The sequence below is a fragment of the Giraffa tippelskirchi genome, chromosome 2, assembly GCF_054371585.1.
Source record: "Giraffa tippelskirchi isolate mGirTip1 chromosome 2, T2T-mGirTip1v1.2.pri, whole genome shotgun sequence".
Lineage (NCBI taxonomy): Eukaryota > Metazoa > Chordata > Mammalia > Artiodactyla > Giraffidae > Giraffa > Giraffa tippelskirchi.
This window is the reverse complement of record NC_137276.1, coordinates 27,867,422-27,892,088: the sequence shown is the minus strand read 5'-3', so window position 1 is coordinate 27,892,088 and position 24,667 is coordinate 27,867,422. Positions and strand designations below refer to the sequence as shown.

Genomic DNA, 24,667 nt, shown 5'->3' with positions numbered 1-24,667 from the left:
GAAGGGAAGGGTTGACTCTGCCTGAAAAAGATTAGGCTTTTGCAGGGTAGGTGACTTTAGAGCTAGGGCTGAATAAGATTTGTCCAGGTGAGAAAATGATGTGTGGGGAGAGCGGACAATATGGAGAGAGGTCAACAGGTTGAAAAGTCTGAAAATATGGTGCTCGTGTTATGGGGCTGTGACTCTTCCATTATAGCTAAGACATGGGATGCTGAAGCTGAGGAATGATGGGACATTGGCTGGAAAGGAAGAGTCAGGACTAACCTCAGGAATCTGACCTTGGTCCTGAAGAATTTTTGTTCTTTTTTTTTTTTTTTAAAGTATTTATTTATTTGGCTGCATTGGGTCTTGGTTGTGATACATGCAGTCTTTGTCATAGCACAGGAGCTTAGTTTCTTCACAGAATGTGGGATCTTAGTTCCTCAATCGGGGATGGAACTCCTGTCCCCCATATTGGAAGGTGAATTCTTAACCACTGGACCACCAGGGAAGTCTGGAATATTTTGTTCTTAAAGAGGAATGACAGGAGCTAATGTATGTTTTAGAAAGATGTTTCTGGTAACTAAAGAATCTGCCTGCCAATGCAGGAGATGCAGATTCGATCCCTGGGTCAGGAAGATTCCCTGGAGAAGGAAATGGAAACCCACTCCAGTATTCTTGCCTGGGAAATCCCATGGACAGAGGAGTCCAGTGGGCTATAATCCATGGGGTCACAAAGAGTTAGACATGAATTTGCGACTAAATAGCAATTTTGGTAGTTAATAAGAGTTAGACATGTTCCTTGCCTTTATGGAGCTCAAGGACTAGTGGGGAAAACAGGTGTTAGACAAGAAATAATAATTATAAGCTCTCATTGAGTGAAATGAGTCCCTGTATGGGCCACTCTCTTCTTTGCTTCCCTGGTGGCTCAGATGGTAAACTGTCTGCCTGCCATGCAGGAAACCTGGGTTCAATCCCTAGGTTGGGAAGATCCGCTGGAGAAGGAATTGGCAACCCACTCCAGTATCCGTGCCTGGAAAATCTAATGGACAGAGGAGCTTGGTAGGCTATATTATAGTCCATGGGGTCTCAAAGGGTCGGATACAATTGAGTGACTTCAATTGAAGGAAAGAAATGCTATGCTATGAGAGCAATTTATATGTAACAGAGGTAGCAGACCAACTCCAAATGTCAGGGAAGGTTTCCCCTAGGAAATAATTTCTGGAGGTTTTTCTTATTCTGCTCTTATACACACTTCTCCCTCAAGTCTCACCATTAAACTTCACAGATAGAAGCAATGCAAAATATTTGAGAGAAACCCAGAACTGAATATACATATTCTACATGCATTTGTAAACCTCCCCAGATGATTCACCCTGACATTTCCTTGTATCTGCTCCCCAGTATCCCTTCTTTTTAAAAAAATGTTAAATTTCATTTTATTTATTTACTCATTTATTTTATTTTGGCTGCACTGAGTCTTCATTGTGGTGCACTAGCTTTCTCATTGAGGCACTTGGGCTTAGTTGCCATAAGGCATTTGGGATCTTAGTTCCCTGACTAGGGATCAAACCTCATCCCCTATGTTGGAAGGCAGATTCTTAACCACTGGACTATGAGGGAAGTCCCACATTATCCTTCCATTGACGTTACCTGACTTGTATACTGACCCCAACCTTGTGAGGCAGGCAGGCAAGTATGACTCTCAACATTTGATTGATGAAGAATGTGAGTCTCAGTTTAGGTAACTTGCCTAAAATCATGGGACTAGTTGATATTGGACAGGCATTTAAATTCAGGTCTTGTAACACCTAGGTGGAATTCTTTTCTTTTTTAAGAAGTTTTTTTTTTTTTCTTTTTAATTAGTAAAGATCTCAACAGATGGTCACACCTATGTTCTTTTTATTTCTTTTTTTTTTTTATTTAATTTTTTTGGCTGCATGTGTGGCATGTGGAATCTTAGTTCCTAACCAGCCTGCTCTCCCTGCATTGGGAGTGCAGAGTCTTAACCACTGGATTATCAGGGAAGTCCCTAGGTGGAATTATTCTTGCAGTGCTCATTCTTTTATTTGTCCATTAATCCATCAAATATGCACTGATCACCTTCTGAGTGTCAGGCTATGTGTGAAGCAATCCAGAATCACAACAGGTTTTAAGCAGGAAAGTAGCATGATCCAATTTAGGTTTTCGAACCTTCTTTTGGATGAGAGGACAGAAGGAGGTGGTTTTCAAAGTATGGTTTGAGACCACATACTGGGTCAGAAGGGTTTTCCAGATGGCGCTAGTGGTAAATAACTCACCTACCAATGCAGGAGATCTAAGAGATGCGGGTATGATCCCTGGGTTGTGAAGATCCCCTGGAGGAGGGCATGGCAACCTACTCCAGTATTCTTGCCTGGAGAATCCCATGGACAGAGGAGCCTGGCAGGCTGTAGTCCATGGGGTTGCACAGAGTCAGACAGGACTGAAGTGACTTAGTGTACATGCACGCACTGGGGTCAGTGGCTCTGAGGTTGGTGATATGCCAGGTTTGGGTACTGTTTTTTTTTTATTCTAATGCAATAGAAAGTGCTATATTAGAGAAGGAATTGTCAGCTGATTATGAAGAGGTGCTGGCTGTAGTAACCAGGTGAGAGATGACACAAAACAGAGACAAAGGGATGTACTTGGGAGTCACTGAGCTAGCATGACAGGACTTCCTACTCACCCTTAGCTCAGATAGTAGCCAAGAAGTGAAACTGGAATTCCTACCTAGGTCCTCTGGCTACAGAGTCTGTGGGCTTACTGCACATAACCATTTATAGCCCCTTCATGATTTAAATATTTTGTATTTATTTCTCTTAGCATTTGTTTTGCATATCTCCATCGTGTCTCAAACTGACTTCAAGCCTTGTATTTCCCCCTCATTTTCACAAAGTCTAGGACAGAAATAAGGGACAGATGAGTAAGGCCTTAAATTTTTTTAAATGTTTATTTATTTGGGGCTGGGTACACAGGCAAGGAAAAAGTAGATTTGATTAGATAAGCACAGACTAGGGAAGAACCGCAGGATACTGGGAGATGCGCAGCACCTCCTCTTCTATAAACCCCTGGCAGTCTCCAGGAAGCCTGAAGACAATAATCCCAGGAGCCCAGAGGGTGACCCCACTTCCTTCCCAGGGTTATTACTGAGTATCAGGCTGGAGCCGGCAGAAATTCAGGAAACTTTAAAGAAACAACAACCTCAACAACTAACTCTCCAAACATCAACACCAACTACCTCGACAATAAAACTCGTTACAGTTCATCTCCTTCCCACTTACAACTGCAGACCAGAAGAAAGCAGAGGGGACTATGGGAAGGGCTCCTTGCTGCCCCTTTCCCAGCCTGGTTTTCCCAGGGTCTCGGAGAGGCGGGAAACTGACACCCTATCTCCGAAGGGGGGCACCAGAGAAAAGGAGGACACCTTCATTCTCTCCTCATTACCAAGTAGGTCAGAACTGAAACCAACCGAGGCAAAGGTTATAGTTGGCAGTGCCAGGAGAAGCCTGTCACATCCTAGTAACTCCAAAGCCACAGCGGCTAAACTAAGCAGGTCGGAGTTGAGGTGTTGTGAGAGAAAAAGATGGGAAGGTGGGCGTGGCGAAGGCGTAAGGTAGTGGGAGGATTCTGGGGCGCTGTCCTTAAGAATGACCAATCAGAGAGCGGCTTGCAGCCCAGGGGCGGGATAGGGGCGTATCTTTGTCGCGATTGGATGAAGGCCGGGAGCAGGGCGGGGGTCGCGGCGCGCCTAAGACCGCTGCTTTGCAATTTCGCGTTATATACTGCAGAGGCCGCGGCTGTGGAAGCCGGCTGGACTGCAGCGCACGTGCCTGCATCTGAGGCTCTGGCTTGCCGCGGAGTTCCTTGGGTTCTGGGTCTAGTCAGTCCTGCCCCAAGGTTCTCTCCATCCTCCGTCCCCTAGCTCTCGTCCAGCTCCCCAAGCTCCCGACCTCAGCGTCTTCAAAACGAAATGGTCACAGCCATGAATCCCTCAGATGAAATAGAGCAGATGTTCCAGCCCTACAACTTCGAGCTGTTCCGGAACATGAGGCCATTTTTGGAGGAGTACTGGTGAGACCTGTAGAAGGGGAAGGGCCATGTTAGGGGCCCAACCCTGATGACTGCTATTTGGGGGGATTGGTGGAATGGGGGAGGGCGAGACAGAAGGCCCACAGAGATTTTGCTAAGGAGCAAAGGTATCGGATTCCCCAGTACTGGCTTCACGTCCCTGTTGTCCAAGCTACAGGTAGTGTGGCACCTCAAAGAGGTTAAGATCTGGAAGAAAGAAAGGCAGAAATAAGAGCATGGGATGAATAATTTGGGAGGAGACAGAAACCAAGGGGGGAAAAGTGTAGTGAGAACTGGTCTCTGAAGAATGGGGTTGATCTGAACTCCTACTCCCACCCACCTTATAGACGACTCTCCATCTTTGTGGCTGCATGTGTGCACATGTGTGCATGTGCTGATGCCTGAGGACTGCCCTTCACAGTTATCATCTTGTTCCTCAAATGTTCCATCATCCCTGCTGTGGAGAAGAAGGCAAAATCTGGATACTCTTCCAAAATTTCCTCAGACTTTGCCCTAGAGCCCCTCAGAGCTCCAGCCAATTTGCCATGACCAACCAGGCAGAAGCTGTTGCCACATTCTTTGTACATCACAGCCTTGGGTTGCTTCTAGAAATGGACCAGCAGCTGTCACTCACTCCCAACCCCAGGAACCTTGGTTATAGCTGCTGCCCTGTATAAAGTACTTTACATATATTAACACTGTCAGGAGAGGAGTGTTATTCCCCCCTTACAAATAAGCAAACTGATGGTCAGAGAAGGAAGTAGGTTTTCCAATGTCACACAGATAGTAAGTGGCAGAAATAGGATTCCAATCCAGAGCACTGACCTGGAGATATGAGTGGACATTCCTCTAACCAGCTCCCACCCATAAGCCATCGCTCTGCCTTCTGCCTGCCAGGACAACCTCATTCGCCATAGCTCTGATCTACCTGCTGCTAATCTTCGTGGGGCAAAACTACATGAAGGCACGGAAGGGCTTCAACCTGCAGGGACCTCTCATCCTTTGGTCCTTCTGCCTTGCAGTCTTCAGGTAAGACTCTCCCCACTCCAACCTATCTTATAGACCCTAGACCCTCATTCTATCCCTAAAAGCTTTCTAAAAACCTCAGTTGCATCAACTGCCCAAGTTGCCCCCTAACTCTCTCCCTATTCTGTTCTCTCAGCTCTGACTCCTCTCCCCAGGTTCCACTCACCTGTTTTCCTTCTTCTCCAGTCCCTAGACTAGTAGTCTCTGTTCTCTCTCATGAGACCTCTTGTGCTCATCGAGTCTGGATACTTCCAACAATTTCCCCAGCTTCTAATACTCTCTGCATCTAACACTCTCTCCCAAGACCTTCCAGTAACTTCCCCAGCCCCTTCTTCCCATATTCCCCCCAAATTCCTTTGATCACCCCCATCCTGCCACCTGTCTCCTTCCAGGCTCCTACCCATCCTATGAACCCTATTCCCTAGCTCAGTTTTCAGTCTCAGCCTCTAGCACTCCCTGGTCCCGCCCCAGCCCTCACGTCTTCTATCTTCTAAATTACTGGTTGGCTCTACCAGGTTGGCCTTGGGATCTCAGAAGCTGTGACCCCTTTGGAAGTGTGGGGAGGTGGTGGAACTTGGATCAGTGACTTGACCAGGCTAAGGGTGAAGGTGCCTGGAAATGACCCTTACACCCTTTTCCTTTTTTCCATTTCAGTATCCTCGGGACACTGAGGATGTGGGGCTACATGGGGACCCTGCTACTTAGGGGGAGCCCAAAGCAAACTGTATGCTTCTCCCTCTTCACCAGCAGTCCCATAGTCCAATTCTGGTCCTTCCTGTTTGTTCTCAGCAAGGTCGTTGAACTTGGTGAGTGGCAAGGCTTTGTCTCTCTGGTGTCCAGTCAATCGCATCCCTCCTCAGGCCCTCCCCTTTACCCATCACATGGAGAGTTCCTTCCCCACCCCTGGATCCTAAAAACACCCCTCACCCAAGCCCCTCTTCAGATTCTCTGCCGTAAAGACCCCTCTCCCTGTCCTGAAAATTCCCCATGTACCCCCACATCAAGTTCAGAGGGTGGTCCCAACACTAGGTAATATGTCAGCTATGACTCCTCATCTCCTAGGAGACACGGCCTTCATCATCTTGCGTAAGCGGCCACTCATCTTTGTGCACTGGTACCACCACAGCACAGTGCTGGTGTACACGAGCTTTGGATACAAGAACAAGGTGGCTGCAGGCGGCTGGTTCATGACCATGAACTTTGGTGTACATGCCATCATGTACACCTACTATACTCTGAAGGCAGCCAAAGTGAAGTCCCCCAGGTGGTTTCCCATGCTTGTCACCAGCCTGCAAATCCTGCAGATGTTTATAGGAGCCACTGTCTGTATCCTGGCTTACATCTGGAGACGGGAAAAGGGATGCCATACCACAAAGGAACACTTCTTCTGGTCCTTCATCTTGTATGCAACCTATTTCGTCCTCTTTGCCAAGTTCTTCCACCAAAACTACATAATTCCCAAGATCAAAGCCAAGACCAAGAGCCAGTGAAGGGTTGGAGAAAGAGAAGAAGCCCCAAGCCCTCTCTCCTCCCCAGGGGACTGAGGGGCTGAGCTTAGGTTTGAGGGAATAATTAGGAAGCTTTTCCTGTATGGTTTCCCCATGGGATGTATACTCCAAGGTGGCAGGAGGTGATGACAGTCAAGAAGTATCACCCCTGGGGTGGGGATGTGATCTAGTACTTTGATGTTTCTGTTGTTAATGTGAAGGCCAAGCAGGCCCAGGGATGAGGGTAGGACTAAGGAGGCTCCCCTAAACTGAGTTATTTATGTTTCCAGAATTCTTTCTCCTTCTTGGTTTGTTTTTAAATTAAAGATTCCAACAAGGTTTTCAGGGTTTGGGGATTTACGGGAAGGAGGGGACTGCTGTGATGGAGGAGGGCTGCTAGCAGTGGGATGATCAGCGGGTGAGAAGGTTACAACAGTGTGTGGAAGGCTGAGAGTCACACACAGAGACACTTAATAAGAATCCTAGGCCTGGTAGGCACTTAATAAATGTCTGTTACAGACCAGAATTTTATTGCTGTTAGAGGCAAAAACCCCTCGTAGGAACAGTGAGAAACATGCGCAAAAACGGAGTAAGTTTCTAAAGTCGTAGGCTTCCTAAGTTGCAGAATTGACACTTGACTTCAAAGCTGACCTTCCAGTTATCCTCCATGAGACCACGAGGCGGCGCTGCAGTACCAGCTTTGTCCAAGCCATACACACCTACACAGACACGCACACTTCATGCGCCGCTTGGCTCCGGGAATCCCCAGGCTTCTCCATCCTGGGGTTGAGGGGTTGAGGAGCACTCAAGCTCTAGAAGCCTGGACCCGCACATCTTTTCTGTAAACCCAGTTCTCGTTTAAAAATGGGGAAGGATGAGAGGAGGGAGCTCAACCGCAATTCTGAATCACCAGGCCTCTGACAGTCCGCGCACATTTATTTCATTTATCTTTGAAAACCAGGGAAGGGAAGTCTGGAGAAGGCGAGGTGGGCCAAAGGTGAATTGGCCCCCGGGGAACTGGTCCCTGTTCTTGGCCTTAGTCCCAGGGTCTCGGACTAAGGGCCCAGTCCACCCCTCAGGCCTGGGAGTGGGGGAAGGCTTTCTCCTGAGCCGGCCGCCTCCCCAACCCCGATTGCCCAGCTCTCCTCTCAGACCCCGAGGGCGGGGGCAAGCCAGTCAAAACGACCCCAGTTCGTCGAGGCCGTGAATTACCGCCCCACCCTCAGGGATGATCGACGGGCAGCGCCCTTCAGACGGGCCGTTCCACAGCGTACTGACACGGACTGAGGTTGGCGGCTGGCGGCGGCCCCGGCACGGTGGGATAGCTGAAAGAGGCGTGCTGTTTGGCCTTGAGCCTCAGGCTGGCCAAACTCGAGTTACACGGGTCCCGATATACGTAGGGGGAGGAGGCGGCGGCGGCAGCTGCGGCTGCGGCCGAGGCGTAAGGGCAGGATACGGCCCCCGAGGATACCGCGGCCGGAGCCAGCCCGGGGGGCCCCCCGCCTAGGCCCTGCAAGGCCCCGGGCCCAGGCACGGTGCCTGGGGCGGTCGCGGCCGAGGGCACCATGGAGGCGGAAATGGAGCTGGGTGGCGAGAAGACGGGCTGAGAAGCCAGAGGCCCCACGTTGACCGAGTTGAAGGCGAACGGGAAGGTCTTGGCGGCGAGCGGCGGGCCGAGGGCCTTGGGTGGCCAGTTGCCGTAAGAGTAGCCGGGGTACACCTCCTCATAGGGCGGCACCAGCCCCCCGAGCGGCGCCGCGAAGCCGCCCTTGCACAACTCTGCCTGCTGGCTGCGCTCGCGCTTTCTCCACTTGGCGCGCCGGTTCTTGAACCACACCTGCGGGCGTGGGAGGAAAGTCGTCAAGGCCCGGACCCCCAAGGCGGCTGGTGGACTGGTCGCCCAGATGGGGGTCCAAGCGGGGTCCGGGGACGGGCGGAGTATAAAGAATATGAGGTGGCTGGAGACGAGAATGGGGTGGTGGAGCAACGGCACGGGGTCGGGGAGGAGCGCATGCGGGACGGAGTCGGAGGTGACAGTATTGCGGGGTGGCGAGGGCAGCAGGAGGGGGTCTAGGAGAGGTGAAGAGAAGAACCAGAGATAGTGCCAGGGGGAGAAGAAGCGCTCCGTCTAGGGTGAGAGGGTGGAGGAAGAGAAGAGATTGGAGGTTGGTGGAAAGAAGGCCGCGGGGGCAGCGGGCCTGGGCGAGGGACGTCGGGTTTGGGGTCGGAGGAAAGGGCAGGCAGGGCAGAACTTCAGGCTGCCGTTTCCGAAGCTACTTGCTGAGCGGCCCGCGAGAGGGAGGCCCGAGGTGGAGGGGAGGGTGGTGGTGGAGGGGGACCGGCGGGGTTGCGTACCCGCACGCGGGCCTCGGTGAGGTTGGTCCACACGGCGATCTCTTCGCGCGTACTCATGTCTGGGTAGCGGTTCCTCTGAAAGGTCGCCTCCAGCTCCTGCAGCTGCTGGCTGGTGAAGTGCGTGCGCTGCCGCCGCTGCTTCTTCTTCAGCGAGCCGTCTTCAGGGGAGCCGCCGGGCAGCGAAACCGAGGCCTTCTCCGAATCTGGGAGCCGGGGTGGGGGCTGTCACAGCGCATCCTTGCTTGCGCGGATTCCCTGGCTCGGGGACTTCCTCCGTGGGGCCCCCCTCACTAGCACCCGGGCTCCCACTCCCGGGTCCCACCCGGTTAGGGTTGGAGCTTTTATTTCCCCCACCCCCAGAAGGGGGCGCGCTCACCGCTGTGCTCTTGGCCCTTGCAGCCGTGTTCAGGGAGTTGGGGGTGGGGGGTGCCCGCATCTGACAGCGAGAGGGCCGGGCTCCGGGCCTCTGCCTCGCTCAGCAGGCCGAACTCCATCAGGGGCTCGAGAACTCTGGAGGTAAGAGAAGACACAGACCAGGTTAATGGGAATAAAATCTCCAGGTTATCTGGTTCCCAGTACAGAAGTGTTTCCCCATCTTCCCCTATCTCAGCCACCGACATAAAGCTACCCCTCTAATCTAAGGTGCCCTAGGTTAGAATGGGGAAACAGCAGCCTAAGTGGGGAAAGGTGCATACTCAGAGGTTTCATACACAGTTATACACTCTAGACTTTGATTTGTTCCATGCTGGGCACCTAGAACCCTGCCTGGTGCACAGTTGGTGTTCAATAGGTAATCATTGAATTAATGAAAACCACACTATTGCACATCACATACCACATACCACATCCTTAAAAAATTAAATTCCCTCTCACACGAATGCCCAATATCCCCATAAACTCAAACGTGCTTCTCAGCCAGTCTGAACCTGTGTTATTCACTCTTCCGTGGGGCGGATTTGATTTTGAACCAGGCCTGATACTTGCCCTATATGGAGAATCGCTGCTACCATTTATGAGTACTGACTATGTGCCTTCACCTCATTATCTCTCCTCACAAAAATGGATCAATGTTAGGTATGACCACCCTTTCTTAGGCATGGAAACTGAGACATTAAGTAATGATGAAGGTCACAAAGTTTGTAAGTAGTGGAGTTATGATCTGAATCAGGTCTGTGAGATTCCTAAGATATGCTTTTGTTTGCTTTTTCAAACTGTGTTCTTTGGGGTCCCCCCTGCCCTGCAAACTCCCTCAGGGACTGGAACTCAGGGCTAACCTCAGGGGTAGAAATCTAGCCTGATCTTACTCAGGTCAGCTTCAACTAGGGCAGCCCTGCTTTCATCTGTTTTATTTATGCTTTCTGGAGAGACTTCATTTGAAGAAATGGTTCTAGGATCAAAAACAAGTTTAAGAATCTTGTCTGGTTCTGTACATTGCATCCCACGAGTCACCACTCTCTCCCAAGCCCTCCTGCAGTCCCACCTCAGGCTGTGGGTGTAGGTTTCTTAAAAGCCACTTCTGACCATTACTCCCCATGCCAATCCTCACCATACATTGCCCAGGAGCCTGCCTGGGTCCTCCTCCAAGTCTCCCCCTGCAGAGTCCCCTTTCCTGCTAGCTCTCCCAGGCCCCCTCTGATGGGAGGAAGGGAAAGGGGCACTAGTGGGGCTCAAGACTCCAGATGCCTCTTGGTCAGAGGAGAACCAATGGAGGCTAAGGACCAAGGAGCAGAGGTGAAGAGCTATGTAGGAGGGGTCCATCTGCCTCCCCATTAAGAAGGACTTAATGCAGGCTGTGCAAGGTGGCATTAATGTGGCGGATTAGCCTAGATAGAGACGTGTGTCACTTGGCTGCTCTGAATTGATTAGGAGCCTTTCTTAGAGAGGCGCAGATGGGCAGTAGCCTGTATTTGCACATGGTAATGCCCCCTTCAACCATCTCAGACATGACAGCTGCCCTCCCCTCAAGCTAGTTTGAGTGGGACAGAGGTCAAGGCAGGAGGCTGAGAATCAGTCCCTGTTCTTTCCACAGGGAGAGAGGACTAGACTTTGGACCCTTTCCTAGGGTTGGAGAAGCAGGGCTGAAGGGAACCCCAGGAAGGAAGGAGAGAAGTCAGGCCAGGGATGGGAATGCTCAGCTTCCCTCCCCTTCCAGGTCTGAGGACAGAGTCAGAGGCTTAGGACTGGGCCGATGATGCTCCGATAGAAGGGAGAGGCCCTTGGGAGGGACCTGGAGCAGCCTAGACTAGTAGCTCTTTCCAAGTAGCTGTGGAGGCTTAGAACTGACAGGTGGATAAAGGGGTGCTCTGAAATCTCTTCATACCCTAAGATACCCTCAAAATTGCAAACCACACCCCTGACTTCTCCAGAGGCCCACAGGAGCAATGCAGAGCTGGGAAAAGAAGGACAGTTGGGTTTGCCTGTAGGAAAAGCTGAATTCCACCATTGCCATTCATCCTTCCAGTCTGCTTTGGCTCTAGACTTCCCATTTTCCAAACTCTCCCTTCCCCCAGCATTCCATACCTGTGTCTTGGTTTCACCCTTTATTTCAGCAGAGGGAGGCAGGGTGAGGAAAGATAAGGGCCAGAATAAAAGATGAGACTGAGAAAGCAGAGTTCAGGCTGTGTGTTCCCAAAGACAGACAGACACACATGCAGACAAATACAGGCCCCCACTCAGACAAAATAAGCACTTGGACTTGGAGCTAGAGGCATACAAACACACACTCTCTCCCACACATGTGCCCCCACATTCAGGCAGACAGACACACACCGTCACACAGTCTCCTCTCTCTGTGACAGGGACAGCTGCCTCGGCTGTTTTGGAGCTAGCCATTATCCCCCCTCCCCCTTCCTGGCCCCTTTGAACCTCAGCTCTCAGTCCCAGGAACTAAGGACTCTGTGGGGGAGGAGGAAGCCGGAGGAGCCAGCGAAGTGGTCTATGCTCAGTGGCTGCTGGGGACAGCCTGTTTGGCTGAGTGAGGGGAATGTATGAGAATGCTGGAAGAATAGGATGGGGTAGTGGGGGGAACAGAAACTGATGAACCCCCCCATCCTGCCCTGACTGGGGAAAGTAATCTGGTATACCCCAAAGAAACTGGTTTAGATTCAAAAGGTCTGAGTTCATGTCCTGGATCGATCCTCAATTTACTAGCTGTGCAACCTTGGCAAATTACCTCTCTGGGCATGTTTTTTTTAATCTGTAAAACTAAGATTATAATTCCTTCTTTACCTCTCTTCAGTATTGTGAAGAGGTTAAAATAAAACATAACATTTAAAAATGAGTAGGGGTCAAACTCTATCCAAGTTTTTTTTCTCACTTATTGAAATGATGTTTGGCACCTTCTCTGAGCTGGGCATCGAGTAAGGTGCTCAGGATAGAGTCACAAATAAGGTATCGTTTTTGTCTCTGCCTTTGCTTGAGTGGTTCACCTCCCTAGATTCTGTCTTCCAGTGAAAAATTGCTCCGTGAATAAAAGTGAGTATGCTGCATTTTAGAGAGGGATGCAGGTGTGTGTTGTGAGCACTCTGTTCAAAACATAAAAGAGGGCCCAGTCAATAAGGAAACAGCCACATGAGTGGAGTAGCCCAAACTGGGAGCTAATTTGGGGACCCGGGATGGATAGGAGAGGAAAGAATGAAGACTTCAGACTCTTGACTGCGTTAGTAATAGCAGCAAGAGGAAAGGTGGCTGAGAAGGGCCCGGCCTGTGAAGCTGAAAAAGCAGGAACACTAATGCCAGGCAGGCAACAGAGAGAGACAGGGTGGGGGCAGAGGCCTCTAGCAGATTGTGTCCAGTGGGCTGGTCAGGCAGAGGCTGGGGGCGCCAAGCTGTTGTCTGAGCTGGAGACAGGCTGGCTGAGGATTAAGCTCCCCCAAACTGCTGGAGGTTGGGAAGCTTGGGAGTTGGGACTGCAGCCAGGGACTTCGCCTCACTCAGTGGACAGGGATAAGCAGTAGGTCTAGAAGCCACAGGTTTAGTTGATGCTGGTAGGATATACCAGGAAAGACCAGAGACAATCAAGAGACAACAGTGGCGCTGAGTCCAGCTCTTGGGGTGGGGGGCCTCCTGCCCCACCCCAACCTTTCTGACACGCCCTGCTGGGGATGCATGGCCCAGCCCCACTGGTTTCAAGGTGGCAATCCCAGCCTTAGGGAGAATAGAGGGCTTGCAGGTGACCTTTGACTCTGAAATACAGCATGGAATTACAGGAAGCTGTCATGGACCGCAGTAAGAGCACAATATCCAAGATAATTAAAGTGGAGAACAGAGACTGCCCCAGAGCAAAGAGGCTATAGTTGGGAGGCCATGGTTTCTAAGGGACACAACTTATGGCAAGAAGGTAACTTCCATGTGCACCCACTTTTGCCCTGAAGAAAAAGGGTAGACCAGGGTCACAGCCCGAGATCCCCCAAGTAGTTGTAAGTGCAATGCCCAAGGCACAAGGTACACCCTGGAACTGAAGTGGGAGAAAACCTTTTTCTTGCAGAGACTGAATGAAAAGGAAGATAAGAGGGGATGGAGTTGTAATGCTATAGCTCAGCTCAGCCAGCAGTAAGTTAGTGAATAGGTATAAACTAGAGCCCTAAACAGGATGGAACCTGAAACTAAAAGTGAGGCCCTTAAGTGGACACAGCCTCATGTACATTAGGGATGCTGAGCATCCACACTGTGTGGTCTCCTGAGTTGCTGTGACCAAATGAAAGCAAAGGAAGACAGCCGTGGATAAGGTTCACAGCCCCAAGAGGAAACCCTAAGACTCAGGTGGAGGCATCAATTATTTGATGCACTTACTTTATCAAGGGGTAAATCAGGGATCGGGCTTCCCAGGTGGCTCAATGGTGGAGAATCTGCCTGCCAAGCAGGAGATGCAGGATTGGTCCCTGGGTCAGGAAGATCCCCTGCAGAAGGAAATGGCAACCCACCCCAGTATTCTTGCCTGGGAAATCCCATGGACAGAGGAGATACCCAAGAACGGTAAGGGTAAAAGACCCTAACTTCTAAGAGCCTACAGTCTAGGGAGGCAAACAGAGCATAGGATAAAATGATGGACTGCATAGGCCTGATTCTCAGATGGTGGAAGCTCAGAGACACAGAAGCCCATGTAAGGTGGCATCAAGTTTTGGGGCTCAGAGAATGTAGCACCTGGCTGCTCTGGAAATTAGAGAGGCAGAGAAGGTGGCAGAAGCTTCTAAATAAAAGAGCAGTAGGTTCAGAGGGTAGCAGGGAGCCTAGCTTGACCAGGGTCTCAGTGTGGGCAATGGGAGATCATCAGAAAAAAATGGTCAGGCTGAGGAGGCATCCAATGAGGGGCAAAAGGTGGGGGTTCAGATTTGATACCATGTAGGCTAGAGAATTCTCAGCTTTTCTATGAAAAAATCCCCTAAGACTAGTAAGAGAGAATATAGTATGGGAAACTAGGGGCACAACATTAAACAGCTGCCGCCAGTATGAAATTTCTTTGAGCTCTTCAGCCTTATGTTAAAATTGGAAGCAAATTTTGCATTCTATCCCACATTCATATTTAAAAAAAAATTAATCCATTTATTTTAATTGGAGGATAATTTCTTTACAATATTTTAGTGATTTTTGCCATACATTGACATGAATCAGCCATGGGTGTACATGTGTCCCCCATCCTGAACCCCCTTCCCATCTCCCTCCCCATCCCATCCCTCAGGGTCACCCCAGTGCAGCAGCCCTGAGCAACCTGTCTCATGCATCAAACCTGGACTGGCGATCTATTTCACATATGATAATATACATGTTTCAATGCTATTCTCTCAAATCATCCCACCCTCGCCTTCTCCCACAGAGCCCAAAAGTCTGTTCTTTACATCTGTGTCTCTTTTGCTGTCTCACATATAGGGTCATCGTTACCATCTTTCTAAATTCCATATATATGCATTAATATACTGTATTGGTGTTTTTCTTTCTGACTTACTTCACTCTGTATAATCTAATACAAAAATAATATTTTCTCTTCAAATCTCCAAGAGATATCTTCAAGTGACATCACCACACCAGGAAGATGGACCCAGGGTAGCCTGCAATGTCATGCCACTCCCACTCCTATACTGCCTCCCCACCCGCTACTGAGAAGCAGTGCTCCAAGCAGTGGGAGTCACTGGAGGCATGTAGGCGAGGGAGTGACATAAAAGCAATATCTTTGGGATCTTTTTTTGGCAATGATGAGCAGAATGGATTGGGCAGGGGAGAAATAGGAAAGGGGAAACTATTAACTGACAGATGAAAAGTAAAGAAGGCCTCAGGGGAGGAAAAGTAATGGAGAGGGTTCTAAAAGTGGCTTTCTCACCCCACTGTCTTTTCTTCTGTGTCCCTGTCATTCATCATGGGTCCCTGTCAGTGACCAGAGACTAGACACTCTAGATATTCCCAAAGCTCAGGACCTAGTTGCCATCTTCAGGTTAGTTGCCTCCCCTACATGCTAGGAAGCATCACATAGATTGAATGGAGAAGAAAAGATTTGGGTAGTGTGTTTCTCTTATGCTCACCCCCAACTTAGCTGCAGCTTGCCTCCCCTGCCCTCCATTCCTGGACCTAGGTCCTGGGCCCATATTCACATCCTTGAGCTGAAAGCAGGCAGGGATCAGATCAGGATATTTGGTTTGAGAGAGTAGGCATTTGGGGAGTTCCCTAGAACTCTTCTCAGGGAGGGATGGGGATAGTAGCTGGCATCTGAAGCCTAGGAGAGGGTGTCCCATCTGTCACTGAGAATCTTCCTGTGGCTGGACCATGGATGCTAGCAGGCTGATCTAAGGTTTGAGATGCACCCTTCCAAATGAAGATTCTGTGCTTACAGTGGACCTACAGTTCGGGCATAATAATACCAGTAATGTTTCTTATTTCTGTGTTGTTTCTCCGTTTGCAAGGGAGCTTCCAAATACATGATTTCATTGAACTCTTACAACCACCTTAAATGCCAGGAATGACCATTCTATTTCACCTCTAAGAAGATAAATTTGTCCATGGTTATAGAGATTGAAGAGGTTCTAATCCAGTTCTCCTAAGACCAGGGACTGAGCTCTTGCCACTCTTCGCCCCCTCCACCCCAGCAACCATTTGTGGCTCTGACATGCATTGATCCTTCCAAGCCCTTAAGGGATTCCATTTCTACTTCCTGCCTTTACCACCTCCCTGGAAATGAGCTCGGGAAGTTTGCTGCCCATTGTGTGCCAAGGAACATTTTCCCATTCATCCTGTGCTTGCATCATTTCAGTTCTAAGAGGCCCCCTCATCTCTGGTTTCAGGATCTGGGGAGCAAACAAATCTGCTTATCTAGGTCTTTCTTTATTTTGTGGATTTCCATCCTATCTCACTTTCCAGAGGCCTAAACCTTCAAGTTTGCTCTCTCCAGCAGCCCCTGGCTCCTCCTTCTGCTACCATTCTCTGACCCTTCGCTAGGTCCACGACATTCTTCCTAAGAGCCAGTGACCAGGCATGCAATCAGCTAAACAGATTTATGCAGGGACAAGAGAAGGTTCTGCCTTTTGTTTCCAATCATCTTTATTGTAATGCCATTGCCTTTTTGGCAAAAGCAGAACCTAGGGCTATAGTCTTCAGAGAACCATCTGTGATGCCTTCCCTATTCTGTTCCTGACTCAGATCCCTTAATTTCACCCATAATTTCAGTGTTTTCCAAAGACAATAGGAGCACAAGCCCCTTGAAAAGGGTATCAAAATGTGTTGAGGGGTAACTGGGATGTGACTCTATATTTATCAAAAAGGGATGAGGGACAAGAGAGTTTGGAAAACTATGTCCCAGCCAGTGATAAGTGAACTTTAAAATTAAGGAGTGGAGGTGGGAGTGTGGGGAAGACGTATGGGGAATGTGGTGAGGGTGAGAAAGGTTGGAACCCACTTGTTTAGATTACTCATTGTTGAACATATTACCCTGCTCTTGTCGCCATGAAACTCAGTCACCAATGGGCTGTTTGCTTACTTACATAGATCAGGAGAGTTCCCTCTACTTTGTTCCCTTCAGCTTAACTGGGTTCTGGTTAAAGAGTTGGAGTCAGAGTGGGCGGTCATTGTATGGATCCAAAGAAATCAGGGCCCTCTCCCAGCTGTAGGAAAAGCAAATAGGGTAGTTGGGTAGGGCTGAGACATCCTTCCCAACCAGAGATGGAGGGTAATCTGGGTCCTGTGTTGGATCCCAGTGTCTGGATCCCATGTGTCTCCCTCCCACCTCCTCTCAGCCACCAGGGTAGTAGGGTGATTGGTGGGACTGAGGAAGCAAAAAGGGAAACAAGACCCCAGAGTTTGCTTTGCTGAAGGGCTGCAGTTTTCTCTTTGGGCCGGGCTCCTGCCCACTGTGGGAAAGGAAGCTCTAGCCTGCTGAAATCTAGGCAGAGCCTGGGGTGGGGTGTCTGGTCAGCTGTACTGGAATTAGGGGTGACTGAGTTTGTGAGGGAACTGAAGCTGTCAGGGGCTTGTGCTAGGCTCCTCCTTGTCCCCCTCATTGCCCTTTATGAGTCATTTTTTCCTTTCCTACTCTTGGTTCCCACTAGCAGTCCCACCATTGGCTCCCTCTCCACAAATCTGGATTCTGGAAGTCCGGGGTGATGCTCGGAACACATCTAATCTGGGTTGGAGAGGGAATGTCTCCGGGTGCCACTCCAACCCAAGGCCAAGTATCAGCCTTCACTCTCAGTCCCAGCTTCCTGCCCCGCGGCCCCTAGCAGAGAGACAAGTTTGCAAAGTGTGAGCTGGGATTCTAGGCAACCCACCACAGCGAACCCCACCGTACACGCAGCAGCTGGGCAGGAGCTGCGGGGTAAGTGAACATGCCACTCGGCCAGGGACATTCTGTCCACGGCTGCCCGACACAGCGCCTGCTCTAGAGAGACCAACCTAGCTTCCCTGGACATTCTGTCCGCTCTGAGAACCGCGCGCGGCGGACATTCCGTCCGATTTCCTGGCTTTCCCAGGTCGGAACCCATCAGGGCCCTGACACCCCGAGCGGACCCGCCAGACCCGCCGTCTGGTCACTTGGGCTACCCAACCTCGGCCTTGTAGCCCGCACAGCGGCCATCTGACACGGTCGCTGTCGGGTTCTCACAACACGGCTCCTATCCCAACTGCAAAGCAGCTACGAAGAAAAGCGTATGCGACTAACGCACCCCTGCTCCCAGACCCTGGAGTCTGAGACCCAGCCCGTGGGCGTCTGGCACTGCCAACTACCCCCTTGCTGGGCGGCCGCCGCCGGCTCCCCCCGCTGGCCACAACCCCTTTAGCTCCCGGGCTGTCGGCCCCGCGCCCCGGGATCCCAAGGCGCTTCCTGATAATTGGTTTCCCAACTCTACGCCGCTTCACAGAGCTCCTGTCCTGACCTCATGTCTCTGACTTCTCTTCGGATCCCTCGAGTCTTCCCCTTCTAGGTCCCCCGAGTCCTGGCTCTAAGTTTCCCCTTTTCTAAGTCCTGGCCTCAGGTCCACAGTCCATTCTCCCAGCCTCGACCTGTTCCCCAGGCACCGTTCTACAGTTCAGCCGCCCTAGGTCCCGTTTTAGGGATCCCGAAGTCCGGCCATGGCCCCTCTGCCCGGTGAGACCCTGTCCCCGCATGGTCAAGCACTCACAGTGAGTCCCGCAGCAGGCAGACTCCCGGCAGCGGCGGCGGCGGCCGCAGTCTGGAGGGCAAGCAGAGGCCAGAGGCCGGGCACCCGGCCGGGGTGGGTGCCGCCCCCCTGCGCCCGGGGCCGCCGCTCCGCTCCGGCGCTCCCGGACTCGCTGGGAGAGAGTAAGCCTCGCCGCGGACTGCCACCCCCCGCCGGCGCCCATTCACTTTATGGCAGCCCAGGGCGCCCCCAGCCCGCAGCGGCTAGCCTCGCGCATCGGGCCCCGCCTCCTTCCAGCTGCACTGCCGGGGCTCCACCCTTTCCAGCTGTGAATTTTCTGGCCCCGCCTTCAGGGGAGGGGTCCGACCGGCGCGGCGCCAACAGCCCCGCCCCCTGGCCAATCGGAGGCGCCTCTCAGCAACTGGGCCACGCCCCTCCCCACGTGGCTGAAACCCAGCTCGCGAAGAGCTGCGTGAACTGGGTATTCCCACCGAGCTCGGGCCGGTCGGCTGCGAGATGGGGCCAGGCAACCACCCTGAGCGAAGTGGAACGGTGCTAGGGGATAGAGCCAGGTGTGTGTGGGGGGCGCACGGCCAGGGAGAAGCAGCGGGGTTTCCGCGCTCAGACTTCGTTGTCGCTCAAGTTTCGGTGATTTTCTCCACTTGTCGCTGTCTGTCTCTCTGCCCTTTTGTCTCAGCTCCAATCCTCCCACTTCTCGCCTTTTTTTTTTTCTTCGCCACCACTTTGCTTCTTCTGTTTGTCTCACTCCTCCGTCCCCTGCCACTTCGAAAGACTAATTTCTGTTTCTGATCCTCTTTTTCTTTTTTCCCTTCCATCTTTCTCTCTTCCTCCTCTTGGCTGCCACTCCTCCCCAAGCCCTTTTTTCCTCTCCTCCAAGAAAGTAGCTTCGTGGAGAAAGAGTTTGGAATGAGATAAATTAAAACAGCATTCTAACCCTGCCATCAGTTGCAACATTGCCAAGTGACCTTGCCGAGTAACTTAACTATGATTCCCTCATTCCTCACCCACCCTGTAAAATTAAAGGAGATTCTAGCTGAATCTCAGGGTTTGGCCTGGGCACTCTTCAGAGACCTAGGCAAGTTCCTTGTCAGTCGGCTCTCTTATCTCACATAGGCTATGTTCTCCCAGACTTATCAAGGCTACCTTCTTCTTGGTGATACCAAGTTCAGTTCTGTGGGCAAGGTGTGGCCTTGGTGCTTGCAGGTTAGGGAGTTGCAAGGGATAGGACAGATTTCCTAAGGAATATGTGGAGTCAGGCCGAGTTGCTAGGGTGTCCCTGAGGGCCCTAAGCCCTATTACATAATATACTCCTAAGGTGAATCTGACTAGTCATGTCTTTGCCTAAAACCCTTCAATGGCTCCTGTTTGCTGTCAGGATAAAGGCTAAGCTCCCTTGCGTGGCATAGAAGAGTTTCAGGACCTGATTCCGTCTTAATCTTCAATATCCTTGTGGTTTCCTGTATATCTCCAACAGTAACGTATTTCTAACCATTCTTCATTTTGTCAACTCCTACTCACCCCGCTAAGCTCTACTGAGGCCTCATTCTCTCCAGGAAGCCTTTCCTGAATTCCCAGGTTAGCCAGAAGTCCAGCCTCTTGCTCCCACAACTCTTCTGTGTGTAGATCTATTACCCTACTCATCATATTGAAGAGATCAGTTTATGTGTTGTTCCCTGTGATGCTAAGATTTAGGGGTGCAAGGACCATATCTTCCTCATCTTTCTATCCCTAGGCATTATGTAGACACTCAATACTAAAATCTAAGAGGGAGATGTTTTGCTTGGTAAAATGATGGCGGTTAGAAGGGGCTGGGGCATTGTCATTTCTCTTCTCCTCATCTCTAACACATATTTCCATTCATGCTTTTAGGTTGGTTAATTTCTGGAGGTATATAGGAGTGGAGATAGGATAGTAGTGAGTTTTGGCCCACTTAGAGGATTTTTCAGTTGGTTATCTAGGACCTCTCAATCTGAGATAGGGTCAGAAGACCAAATCCAAGTTTTCAAATTAAGGTGGAAAATGGCTCAGAGGTAAGCTGGAAGAGATGCTACAGTGGTTGTATCCTCAGCCTCTGACTCTCTTTGGGTGAAAGAGGCAAGATCTTTAGCTAGACCTAGAAATCAGGAGCCCCATATGTAGGTACACGGACCTACTGAGGAGTTCTTCGGGTCCGATGGGTTTCTTCATATTAGAGGATTTTAGAACAAGGCTTTGGATGTCTGGTTTTGAGACCACATTCCTATGGGGTTAGGAATGTAGCTTCCATAGACTTGAGTCATCCATAAATGAGAGGAAATTGGGGAGAGAGCTGGATCTTTTTTTTATTGTTTTCTAGCACTCTCTTCAGGTCTGTAGGGACACCTAGGCTTTATTCCAGCAGACAGGCTAGGAACGCCAACATTAATCTGCAAGGAGAAAACTCATCCTTCTGTCCCTCTTCTACACACACTAACTACTAGGTCACTCTAAATATCCTAGCAACTTCCATCATCTCTTGCCAGGGGAGAGGCAACTAGGGGCAGAAGAGTGAAGACTACAGTGGGCATCTTGCTCTCAGGTGTTTTATCATTTCTAAGGCTTCAGGAAAGACTTCAGTTTCCTGTCATTGGTGATGTGGACTAACCCATGTGATTAGCTTTTTTCCCAGATAGTTAAAGTGTATCCAGGGGCTTCCCAGGTGGTGCAATGGAAAGAATCCGCCTGCCAATGCAGGGGATGCAGGAGAGGCAGGCTAGATTCCTGGGTTGGGAAGATCCCCTGGGGAAGGAAATGGGAACCCAATATTCTTGCCTGTGAAATCCCACGGACAGGGGAGCCTGGCGGGCTGCAGTCCATGGGGTCGCAAAGAGTCGATACGACCTAGAGACTGAGCAAGAAATCAAGGCTTAGGATGAGGGTCAGAGCTGAGTCACAGTCTGATAAACTACAGTATAAGAGGTATCGAGGGGCAGTGAAAAAAAGAACTGGACTAGAGGTGAGGACACTTAGGTTTGTCTCTGCTCTGTCATTAACTAGGTATACAAACATGGGGGCCATCTTTCCATTCTGGGACTCAGTTTCCTGATCCATAGAATGCTGCTAAGTCGCTCCAGTCGTGTCCGACTCTGTGCGACCCCATAGACGGCAGCCCACCAGGCTCCGCCGTCCCCGGGATTCTCCAGGCAAGAATACTGGAGTGGGTTGCCATTTCCTTCTCCAGTGCATGAAAGGGAAAAGTGAAAGTGAAGTCGCTCATTCGTGTCCGACTCCTAGTGACCCCATGGACTCTAGCCTACCAGGCTCCTCCATCCATGGGATTTTCTAGCCAAGAGTACTGGAGTGGGGTGCCATTGCCTTCTCCGGATCCATAGAATGAAAAGACTTGAATTAGATATCCAAGCCTTCTGTCACTTCCCATTGTCTATTTCAGGATGAAAGGCATGAGGCACAAGACACAGAAACAAAGTTGAGATGGGACAGATTCATTTATGAGAAGTCAAGCAAGCTGAAGGCATGGTGGGGGCGGGAGGTTGGAATAGATCGCTCCTTTGAGCTGCCTTGAAAGGAAACGATTCCTCAAGTTTATCGTATCAGCCCAGGTGATTTTAATAGGGAGAAGCGGCGGGTTTCGGCGTAGGGAGAATAGTGCCGGCCACTCAAGGCTCTCAAAACGGACTCCGCCCCCTTTCCAGCAAATCAGACTTCCCCATAATGCCCAGCAGCCACTGCCAAGCAGTGCACTGCAACCTAACTCTACCTAACTCCACCTCTCCAACTGCCAGCACAATTTCTGCTTTTTTATTGGTTCTAGAAACTGTCACTCAGAGAGTCCCCGTATCCGTTGGTTGTCCCCTGCCTATCTTTGTCTTTCTCTTGTAATCTCGCCTCTTCACGCCTCCCGACGCCAACTTCCTTCCTTCGATTGGGTAACCGAAATGCCATTTTTCACGATGCGAAGCTTTGATTGGCTATGAGCGGCAGAGCTCGTGCAGTTACCAGGCAGCGGGCTAGACTGAGGCTAGTTACCACGTCAGTGAGCTGACAGGGAAGGTAGCCGGCTCCACCGCCCGTTCTGGCCGACTCTTCCTGGCTAACTGTGGGGGCTTTGATTTCGGCCTCAACTCCCAGAAAGGGCTCCTTTCCTGCTCCTATCTGCCGCCAGAGCCGGGAGAGCCGCTCGGAGACGCCTTCGAGGCCCGGGCTGGACATGAGCAGCGGCCGCCGGTCCTGGGACTAGGCCCCGCCATTTTGGATCCGCTGACAGGTCAGCGAAGTCACTTAATAGAGTTCCAGTGTCGTGAAGGCCGCCCTGACATGACGAGAGGGAATAAGGAGAGGAGGGCCTTCAAGCCGAGTGAGCCGGGTTGGGTTAGGGACGCAGGGGCAAGAACGAGATGAGGGAGAGATTGTTGTGGGCGGGCACTGGGAGAGGTGCAGGGGGCAAAGGTCAGGCCCCTGCCGCCGGAGGGGCGACTTCAACTCTGCCTTTTGATCTCTTGCAAGCACTAGAATCCTTCTCCCTGTGTTCCCAGGCTTAGCCTAGTTCCTCTCTTTTGGAGCTTTCTGCGTCCTAAAGAGCCCAGTTTTCAGAAGCTGAAAGCAAACCTGAAGAGTATAGTATCTACTTTTCAGGGTTGATTTTTAGATCTTGGATGAGAGTCTCTCTGGATTTTGTGCAGCGCCCACTTCCGTGTGACTGCCTCTTTAACACAGCTGAACTGCTTCATTAATGATGTTGAACTAATCATCACTACTGCTAGACCAGGTAGTGAGAAAGCTTGTGGAAGGACTGAGGCCAGCCTCCCGAGGACCTGGGTTAAGAGAAGGCTTTCCTTTTATGGGGCTGCTCACCTGCCAATCTGGGTCTTTGTGTAAACACTGGACTTAATCTGCTGAGCCTCTTTCGTCTTTTACACAATCTTTTACAAATATTTTCTTCAGGTGTATATTTTTGGTTGCCATTTCTTCCCCAGGTCTTCTCTTCACTTGGCCTAAGGAGATGAAGTTCAATCTCAAGAAAGCCATTCTATTACAACATATTTGGACGAGAGCAGAGAGGGATTTGAAAACCTGTGAAGCTGGTACTGTTGGCCTATTATTTTTAGTGGTAGGAAGAGTCATGAGAGATATTCAGTCAGTTTAAAAGTGGTAGAGTCAGGACAGCAGAATGAATGATGGAACATAACCCCAAAGAGTGTAGTTTGTGGTACTGTGATGACTTTGACAAACTGCTGTATTGTAAAGCCATAAGAGTCCCTCAATAGTAAAGAATACCTTTAAAAATGAGGAAGAGGTATAGTGTCTTTTAATGCATGACATAGAACTTGGTATGCTTTTAAATCAGGTACACAAGGCACGCCTCTGGACCCTGTGGAGGATACAAATGGAAAGGTCCGATTGGAGATGGCTTTGCTGTGCTCAGTTTAGGCGCTTCTAAAAAGCAGTAGCAATATATGTGCGCTGGCCTATACTGTGCATGTCAACCTAAGTGCCTTTTAGATGTAATGTACACTCAGTAAGTGTTATCTGTACCTAGGATTAGATTTAATGTGTGATCTTGTGGCCTGGTTCTAACCCCGGAAGTCAGGCCTTTTGCATGGTGAAGTAGTAACGAGGAGAATCTAAACCTCATTGTGTTAGAAGGGAAAACAATCTAGGTTCTAGAGTGACTAAACTCTGCCCTCCTGAAATTGTGTGTGTATGTATTTGTTGATTTAAAATAAATGGGGTGGAAATTATAGGAAACTATTTGCATTTTAACTTGAACTTATCTAACCTGAAGTATCCAGGGTCTGCCTTTCTCATCTGGGTTGATAGGCCCTGTTGATCCCTGTTGAGTTGATAATGCTTTGCATAATAGGCCGTCTGGTCTTTGGATAGACAGTATGACCAGTTCAGCATCTTTTCAGTTGGGCTTGGAGGTAAGTCAAGCATCAAAGATTTTACCTTCTCTTATTTAAAAAGTCATTTTCTGGATAGGAATAGTTCTTTACTTCCAGCCCCCATCCCAAATTAGAAAATTTGTTCTTCCTTCAAGATTTGTATTTGAGCTTGTTTTTATAAGTGCCTGTAGACAGTACGTTCTAATCTTGACAGTGATGCTCATTGGCACAGTGGGAACTCAGGTTGTAGACACATCTCCTCATGAGCACATCT

General features: G+C 50.2%; 3 protein-coding genes across 58 annotated transcripts in view; 2 read left to right on the top strand and 1 right to left on the bottom strand.

Moving 5' to 3' along the window:
* Positions 1–7,104, top strand: part of ELOVL3 (ELOVL fatty acid elongase 3) — a 38,867-nt gene extending 31,763 nt beyond the window's left edge. Inside the window, exons 1-5 of one of the 3 annotated variants that reach the window (XM_081546210.1) lie at positions 3,401–3,447; positions 3,923–4,071; positions 4,966–5,097; positions 5,749–5,900; positions 6,157–6,921. In XM_081546210.1, coding sequence (XP_081402336.1) covers positions 3,971–4,071; positions 4,966–5,097; positions 5,749–5,900; positions 6,157–6,584 — 813 coding nt within the window. In that variant the 5' untranslated portion in view covers positions 3,401–3,447; positions 3,923–3,970 and the 3' untranslated portion in view covers positions 6,585–6,921. Of the gene's footprint in view, positions 1–3,400; positions 3,448–3,922; positions 4,072–4,965; positions 5,098–5,748; positions 5,901–6,156 lie in introns of those variants that run through there. The other 2 variants (XM_081546202.1, XM_081546220.1) reach the window with 2 other exon arrangements.
* On the bottom strand, positions 7,076–23,502 carry PITX3 (paired like homeodomain 3). 5 transcript variants are annotated; one of them, XM_081546165.1, is made up of 6 exons: positions 23,363–23,502; positions 21,323–21,398; positions 16,901–17,020; positions 9,313–9,446; positions 8,937–9,139; positions 7,076–8,418 (listed from the first exon to the last, which is right to left on the bottom strand). In XM_081546165.1, exons 4-6 carry the CDS (start codon positions 9,428–9,430, stop codon positions 7,831–7,833), a joined length of 909 nt encoding a protein of 302 aa, XP_081402291.1. In that variant the 5' UTR covers positions 9,431–9,446; positions 16,901–17,020; positions 21,323–21,398; positions 23,363–23,502; the 3' UTR covers positions 7,076–7,830. The 5 variants fall into 5 exon arrangements, with proteins under 5 accessions (XP_081402291.1, XP_081402306.1, XP_081402280.1 ...); XM_081546180.1 differs by lacking the exons at positions 21,323–21,398; positions 23,363–23,502 and adding an exon at positions 18,533–18,750 and having other exon boundaries at positions 8,937–9,158; XM_081546154.1 differs by lacking the exons at positions 21,323–21,398; positions 23,363–23,502 and adding an exon at positions 18,533–18,750.
* GBF1 (golgi brefeldin A resistant guanine nucleotide exchange factor 1) overlaps positions 22,521–24,667 on the top strand; it is a 120,207-nt gene continuing 118,060 nt past the window's right edge. For all 50 annotated transcript variants that reach the window (XM_081545575.1, XM_081545541.1, XM_081545663.1 and 47 more), the window contains exon 1: positions 22,521–22,775. The gene's annotated coding sequence lies outside the window, so the exon portion shown is untranslated. The remainder of the gene's footprint in view (positions 22,776–24,667) is intronic.

What these genes read in the sequence shown, in the direction of transcription:
- PITX3 (XM_081546165.1), bottom strand. Translation starts at nt 9,430, where the DNA reads ATGGAGTTCGGCCTGCTGAGCGAGGCAGAGGCCCGGAGCCCGGCCCTC. An exon ending in CAAGGGCCAAGAGCACAGCG is followed by an intron (nt 9,140 to 9,312) that starts GTGAGCGCGCCC and finishes CCCGGCTCCCAG; the next exon opens with ATTCGGAGAAGGCCTCGGTT. An exon ending in TCACCGAGGCCCGCGTGCGG is followed by an intron (nt 8,419 to 8,936) that starts GTACGCAACCCC and finishes CCACGCCCGCAG; the next exon opens with GTGTGGTTCAAGAACCGGCG.